This window comes from Eulemur rufifrons, chromosome 27, assembly GCF_041146395.1.
Source record: "Eulemur rufifrons isolate Redbay chromosome 27, OSU_ERuf_1, whole genome shotgun sequence".
NCBI classification, from domain to species: Eukaryota; Metazoa; Chordata; class Mammalia; order Primates; family Lemuridae; genus Eulemur; species Eulemur rufifrons.
This window is the reverse complement of record NC_091009.1, coordinates 15,698,073-15,705,494: the sequence shown is the minus strand read 5'-3', so window position 1 is coordinate 15,705,494 and position 7,422 is coordinate 15,698,073. Positions and strand designations below refer to the sequence as shown.

General features: G+C 54.1%; 1 protein-coding gene across 2 annotated transcripts; it reads right to left on the bottom strand.

Moving 5' to 3' along the window:
* Positions 1 to 822: 822 nt before the first annotated feature.
* On the bottom strand, positions 823 to 6,880 carry RGS16 (regulator of G protein signaling 16). Of its 2 annotated transcripts, none has more exons than XM_069459278.1 (5): positions 6,724 to 6,880; positions 5,781 to 5,891; positions 4,803 to 4,867; positions 4,350 to 4,516; positions 823 to 2,629 (listed from the first exon to the last, which is right to left on the bottom strand). In XM_069459278.1, exons 1-5 carry the CDS (start codon positions 6,765 to 6,767, stop codon positions 2,408 to 2,410), a joined length of 609 nt encoding a protein of 202 aa, XP_069315379.1. In that variant the 5' UTR covers positions 6,768 to 6,880; the 3' UTR covers positions 823 to 2,407. The 2 variants fall into 2 exon arrangements, with proteins under 2 accessions (XP_069315379.1, XP_069315380.1); XM_069459279.1 differs by having other exon boundaries at positions 4,803 to 4,864.
* Positions 6,881 to 7,422: the final 542 nt, after the last annotated feature.

Below are 7,422 nucleotides of genomic sequence, written 5' to 3'. Positions count from 1 at the left end.
AGGGTGGGATTTTATGGGGTTTTCTACCCAATGTTCCTCAAGTCTGATCACTTTCCAGTAGGGGAGAGATAAAGATCAGTATATAAGGAGTCTCTGGCGGCTCCAGATCTGCATATAAATACCTAACTCAACAGAGGAGAGAGAATTGTTTTAAGTAGTGGTTACTAGGGGGGGAAATGAGAGGGACTGGTAGGATGAGAAAGGAGAACAAACAGGCAATTGGCCGGGGAAGAACAGATTTTGATCCCTGCAAACCTGTCCCCAGTTCTTGCAAGCACAGCTCAACGCTCTCCTTCTCTTGGCCCGTGGAATGGAGCCACCTCGTGTACACAGAGACTCCATGCATCCCATCTCAGAGCCTTCTCCAAAATCATAAAAGGGTAATTTCTCAGATTTAAATGAAATGATAAAAGAATACTAATGCAAATTGAAAATAGACAAAAGTGAAAATGCTACAAAAGTCATCCCCTGTCTGGCTACTTGACCAAGAGGCACTAAGCTGTGTCTTGGTACAGACAGACCTGGGGTGGCGCATGCTGAGTCCCCGCCAGGCGGACAAAGGATCCAGGCGCTGAAGTGACAGTGGGCTGAGCCGAGGCTAATCCACAGCTGGGCTGCCATCAGCTAAGGGAAGTCACCAGCACAGTGGCCACAGTGAGAACCTGTTGCCTTCCTTTCCCTGGTGCCTGCGCTGCCTCCGCCCTGAAGCTGCCCCCCTCGTCCTGTGGAATTCCCGGCGCCCAGCCCCTCCCCAGCCCCTCCCAGCACTTCCCTTTCCCCTCCTCCCCTGACCACACAGCCCTTGGAGACAGGATGTCCTATTTGAGGTTTCTTTTTTTTATTTTACAAGAATATAACATGCTGAAACAGGGAAAGGGTGACTGCATACATCATCCATATCTAGGAAACCAGCTCCATGTGTCAACAATAAATAAATATTTGAACAGTGAGGAGTCCCTGCCAGGCTCTGAGAGGTCCCCAGCACGTTCAGAGGTAGAGTCCGGTGGAGAGAGGGAGACAGCCAGGCTGCAGCCTGCTGCGATTCTCCATGGAGGCAAACTGAAATCACAATAATAAATAACAGCAACAGCACCAACAACAGTAACAAAAATAATATGACAATCGGCACAAAACAATACAATATACTTAAATAACTTCCTCCTGGAGGAGCACACAGTGCAGAGGACAGTGTTGATTACGGGGGCCATAAGGGCTGCCCCAGTCCATTCACCTCCCCAGCCCTGGGATGTGTTTGGTGATGCCCTGAGGTGACAGGCAGGTTCTGACTCTCCCAGCCCCGCCCTTCCCAGCAGCCTCTCCCCCAGCTTCACTCCCGGCTTCGCCGTCTGTCCAAGGGCCACTGTGGTCCCTGCCCCACCTCTGCCAGCAGCCCAGTGGTGCCCCTCACATCCACAGGAAAGGAACACGAGGCTCCCCTTCCATCCTGAGGCATCTTTTTCCCTGTTCTCATATCCACAAATATATAGCTTTCAGTAGAACTTTCAGGAACTGCCGAGAGTTCAGTTTCCTACGGTTCTTTTCTCCCTCGTTCCACACTGCCAGGCATGAGGTCTGGACAGCTGCTCCCGGGGCCTCCCCCGCTGCCCCCCACAACCCCGTCTCCTCACAGGCCCCACCTTCAAGGGCAGCACAGAGCCCAGAGCCCTTCTGGCAGGCCTGATCACAGGTGGACCCTGCTGCAAACGCAGGATCAGGGCCACCTGCAGGAGGGCAATGATCTCACACGAGCAAGATGGCCTCTCTTAAGGGCTCTCCACGCACCGGCCAGTGTCTGAGCTATAACAATCTCATTTGGGGAAAGAGTCCCATCGGCTTGCTGGCCTTGACAAGATTGCAAGGCTGGACACACAAGAGTGTTAAGAAGTGCAGGCTAAGGGATCCCGGGGCAGCCCAGAAGCAGGGGAGGAGGGCAGAAGGGGAAGGCTCCACACCCTCCTCCCCTTCCGTGCCCAGACTGTCTGGGAATTAGGAAAACAGGACGTGACAACCAATCAACAGGCAAAACAGCTGATCTGGGCGGGTCTGTGCCCCTCTCCAAGTTTCCCTTTATCCGCACGTTTCCTAGTCCACCTTGGAATACTTCCTTCCCCAGAGAGGACAAGCGCTAACGCCTGCACCCCCGTTCTTTTCCCCGGAGCCCCACACCCCTTGTCGTCAGCCCTTATCCACAGAGCCTGGGAGCGGGGGACCTCCCCGGGCACATGGAATCGGGTCCCACAGTATCTGAGGAGAGGCTGGTGCTTTCCAAACAGGCTGCCGGGACAGCATTGTCCTGCACTGTCCTCTTGCACGTGCTTTGCAGAACCTGCCTCCCACACGGGGGCAGCCGCCTCAGGGATGAGTGACTCGACCTCTCTTCTCGCTGGCCTCCTCACCGCACGGAGGCTCAGGTGTGTGAGGGCTCAGCCAGGCTGCCGCCAGACAGCGACGCCGAGGCAGCCGAGGCTTGGGCAGCCAGGTCCCGGTAAGCAGGGGACTTCAGGAAGCGCGGGTAGGAGTCCTTCTCCATCAGCGTGCGTGTTTTTCCCTGAGCCACATCAAAGCATGTGGCTGTGGCAGCCTGCAGGTTGGTCCTTGTCAGCTCCCGGGTCTCGTGGTCTATGTTGACCTGTGGGAAGGAGGGCAAGTACGGGGTGAGGGGGAGGCAAGTGGGTGAGGCGGGGGGTCCGGCGGATAAGGGAGGGCAGGCTGGCATGGCAGGCAGGGCGTCAAGGACCTGGGGTGTCCTGAGTCCATCAGTAACCAGCTTTTCCACTCTGGGCCTGTCCCCAATCTGATCTGATGTCTGTCCTCCACTCTCTCAGAATTAGCATGAGAATATATTAAGAATGTATTCAAATCTGACTTTTCACCCCTTCCTTAGCAACGCTGGCTCAAGGCACCATCATCTCTCCCCTGCATTTGTGCCAGAGCCTCCTAACTGGTCTCTCTGCTTCTTTTACGACCCGTTGTCTGTTCTCCACTCAGCAGCTAGGGTGCGCCTTTTAAAACCCAGGTCTGGGCCAGGTGCAGTGGCTCACGCCTATAATCCTAGCACTCTGGGAGGCCGAGGTAGGAGGATCGCTTGAGCTCAGGAGTTCTAGACCAGCCTGAGCAAGAGCGAGACCCTATCGCTACAAAAAAAAATTAGCCAGGCATCCTGGTTTGTTCCTGTAGTCCCAGCTACTCAGGAGGCTGAGGCAGGAGAATTACTTGAGCCGAGGAGTTTGAGGTTGCTCTGTGAGCTATGATGCTATGATGACACCACTGCACATTAGCTGGGGCAACAGAGTGAGACTCTGTCCCCCCCACAAAAAAGAAAAAACAAAACAGGTGGCACCTCTATTGTCTTCTCAGAGGAAAGCCGAAGTGCCTGCTAGGCCCACACCTGGCCTTCTGTCATCTCTCTGACCTCACCTCCTGCTCTCACTCTGTTCCACAGGGGCCACTTGCTGTCCTTTGACTATGACAGCCACGCTCTGGCCTTTGCACTTGCTATTTCCTGTGTTAGAATGTTCTTCCCTCCTTAATTCTTTCATATCTCTGCTCCACGTCAATGTATCAAATAGCCCTTTCCTGACTTCCCTTTATAAAATGGGCAGACCTCACTCCTCCCAGGCCATACCTCTGGTACTCCTTATCTCTCAGTTCCTGCTTTAGCTTGATCAGAGCACCACCTGGCATGTGTTTGTTTAATGGGCTACGGGCATCTTCTCCCGTTAGAATGTAAGTTCCGTTAGGGTAGGGACTTTGTTTTGTTCACTGCTCTATCCTCAGGGACTCTAACCTTGCCTTGAATGTAACTGGTGCTCAGTGTATCTTTACGGAATAATGTGGAATAAATAACAATGGTCAGGAAACAAAATACAGAAGTACAAAAGCAAGGCATTACTTTGCTCTCTCCACCAGGTGGCGCCGTGTTTAGCGAATGCAGCTGCCGCACGGAGGCAGCCAGGAGGAGAGGCTGGCTTGCCAAGGGTTCCCAGACCACAGACCTGCAGGCCTGCGGCAGGTCAGCCAGGGGACAGAGCCAGGTTACAAAAGGTCCCTACGATGACCTTGTCTCCCCAGCTGGCAAGTGGGTTGAGCTTCTAAAAAGGTTTACAAAGGTGGGTATGGGCAGAAGCCCAAAACCCTGCCAACCTATCTTGCCCCACGGTGAGTCCGAGGGTAACAGAACTCAGGAGTAGCACGGAGCCTGGCTTTCCTAGTCCACTGGGCCCTGTGCCAAATAATGCCACTCTACTTCTAACCCAGTCCTTCCCTGCTGACTCCCCTCTATCCCTGACTCTCAGCGGGGAAGGAGCAGGCAGGGTCTGGAGGACTCGTGGAACATGTTGGGCTCTGACCTCTTTAGGGGCTTCGCTGCAGATGAACTCCTCAAAGATCCGCTGAGCCCTGGAGGCCAGCTTGGTGGCCGATCGGATCTTCTTGAACTCCTCACAGGCCAGCCAGAACTCCAGGTTCTCCTCGCTGAACTCTGTCTTCAGGAAAGTGTGGAATGCAGCCACCCCATCTGCAGTCGTGGAGAGAGGGGAGAAAACAGGTCAGACCGGGAGGGCAGCAGGGAAGAAAGGAAGAAAGGACAGCAATTGCAGTTAATGGCTCTATTTTTAGAACATCGTTTTCTTGCACGAGGACCTGGCTTTGTATTCTGAATAGAGGCTGGCACACCAGGGGATCATTAGTATTATCACTACTACTGTTATTTTGTTCATGCTTTCAGCATCCCTGGCTGGCTGCAAAGCACCTGAGTACACACACGTGCCACCCACAGACAGACACAACAGGATCCTACTCACTTTTACTGCTCAGCAGCAGGTCGAACGACTCTCTCCACCCCAGCACATCTTCTGAGAAATTTCTACTAAAAAAAGAAGAAGAAAGAAAAAAAGTGAGCCAAGATTTTAAAATTGAAAAAAAAAAAATCAACAAACCAAAGCATAGCACAAATCCTAGCCAGAACTCTGAAGCTGCATATTTCACACAAAGGCTTGCTTGGTGACTGTTGAAGCTGACTCCACAAACTCTTCGTTGGAGTTAGAGGCAGCAGTGGTGTTTTCTAGAACAGTGGTCCCCAACCCTTTTGGCATCAGGGAGCAGTTTCATGGAAGACAATTTTTTCACGGACTGGGGGGTTGGGGGCGTGCAGAGCGCAGGCAGTGATGTGCAGCCCTGGCCCAGGGGTTGGGGACCGTAGTTCTAGAAGACAGTTCAGCAACCGGAAACTGAAGCCTAGGACCCTTTAGTCCTCAGTCAATATTTCTAAAGCTGTCTCTTCTCTGTCCAAAAATTGCTTCTATCCCCTTGACTCTCAGAGCTTTGTTTTGTACACCTCCCCAAGGAAATAAGAGCCTCATAAATAGAAATTATACCTACCCATAACCCCAGAGCCTGGCACCCTTGACGGTCAATATGAAAGGGCTTCTAGGCAGGGGGCTTGCTAATGCAAGTAGAGTCATTAATAAAAACTTCAAGTCTTGGACCCTGTCCTGGCCCTGGATGCATGCGCAAATGACACCTCCAGATGGGACTCTGGTAACTAGACATTCGTGTCCTGTGTGCCATCATCCGTTGGTGAACTTAGAGCCCTGGGACCACCTGCCCACTCACCCATGAACCAAGCGACCAGCAACACGTCCCACTACAGTCTCCAGGAAGGGGTCGCCAAGGTCCACCTAGCATGCTTTATTTTCTCCTTGTCTTTTCCTTCTCATGACTCTTTTCCTAAATCTGGCTCGCTCCCCTTTAGAAGCCCTGGGCAGGTCAGCAGAACTTACCTGTCTTTGCTGTGTTTACTGCCCCACTCGAACTTGCCAGCACTCCCAGTATCAGAGCCCAGCTCCGATTTGTGGAGAAAGATGCCCAGCCGTGTCTTGAACTCTTTGGCTCTGAAAGACAAAGCATGAGCATGAAGGGATTCTCTGTTTACTCCACAGTGCCAGTGTGTAGGAGTTTATGGGGTCCCAGAGGAGCTCTGGCTGGCACCACCCAAACTTCCCAAGGCCCAAACACTGCTTCTCTCATTAGTATCATCAACCCCCAAGCAACAAAAGCAATTTTTGAGCTGTGCCTTGGTAGATCTTACACTTCCTGAGTTTTCAGCACTACATAGATAGGCTTTTCCCTACTTAAGTCACACGGATGTGTCTTTGTGCCTGCTGAATTAGCAGAAGGCAGACCAGCATCCTCTAGGTTTGTCAGGAGTATTTCTGGGACTGTGTGGAAACTGACTCCTGCCTTTCATTTTTACCTTCTCATTCCCAGCCGCCAGCTCCAGTAAGGACTGGAAGCTGTTCCCCCTGGGAAGTGGGTACACCCTCACCAGTGGGACCCCAAAACACATCTCCCTGCCTTCCTAGGGGCAGAGGAGGCCATGCTCCTAGCTCTGGGCTGTGGAACGAAAACCAAGTGCCTAAGAAACGGGCACACTCAGTTCTGCCTGGAGATGCCAACGTGGTCTTCCTGCCGCCGGGTCTTCAGCAGGGCACTGAGAAAGACTGCGGTTTGTCGGAGGATGGGGACAGCAGCAAGATGCCAGCCCTCTGCTTCCCTTCTCTTTGCTCCTGGTGCACGTGGCACCAACTTGGTCTCTACTTCTCCACTCAAGTCTCTAGCGCCCCATCTCCCTGCCCGCTCTCGTTCCCAAACCGCCACCGCCACTGTCTAGGAGTTGATGGGACTTGGACTCTTTCTCCGGACAGCTGGACAAGCTCCTCTTACCTCTCCAGGCAGGTGGAGGGGAAGGCGGCCAGGGTGCGGCACATGGCTGCGGGCGCCGGGCAGCACGTCGTGGGGAGGATGGTGGCGGGCTCCGGTGGGCTCCGCGAGCGCGAGGAAGCAAGGAGCGGCGGCAGCAGGGGAGCCTGTCAACTGCGACAGGTTTGCAAGTCTGCACGCGCCCAGCCGGCGGCGCCGCGGCTTTTATCCCCTCGGAGGGGGCGGGGCGGGCCGGGCGCCGCTGACCAATCGGAGGGCGGGGCTGGGCGCCGCCAAGGCGGAGGCGGGGCCCGGAGCCCGACGGGGCGGGGCGAGACTTTCCCAGCAGGGGCCCGAGCCCCGCGGGACTGTCCCCTCCTCCGCCGGGCCGCCGGCTTGGGGACGCAGAAGCGACAGAGAAGTGGCTGGCAGACGGGACGTGCCAGTTTAGTAGCAAAAAAACCCCGCCGACTTTGAGCAAAAGCAGGAAACCGATACAGCCGTGTCAGGAGGGTTTGCGTGGGGGTGGTGGGTCTGGGAGGCTCACAGGGTGTCAGTCACAGGAAAATCTGAGCCTGGTGGGTTCTGAAGAACGGGAGCACAGGGTGCGACTCGGGCAAAACAGCGTCATGATTATGCTGATAACTACCACTTACTGTGCTCCTACCCCAGTGCACACAGGGCTGAGTAAGCTCTTCAGCATCCTCATCATCTTTTTATAAT

Excerpts from the sequence above, each read along its gene's own strand:
- RGS16 (XM_069459278.1), bottom strand. The coding sequence starts at position 6,767 with ATGTGCCGCACCCTGGCCGCCTTCCCCTCCACCTGCCTGGAGAG. Across the intron at positions 4,868-5,780 it reads AGTAAACACAGCAAAGACAG|TAGAAATTTCTCAGAAGATG; the intron begins GTAAGTTCTGCT and ends TTCTTTTTTTAG. Across the intron at positions 4,517-4,802 it reads CCTGCTGCTGAGCAGTAAAA|ATGGGGTGGCTGCATTCCAC; the intron begins GTGAGTAGGATC and ends CCACGACTGCAG.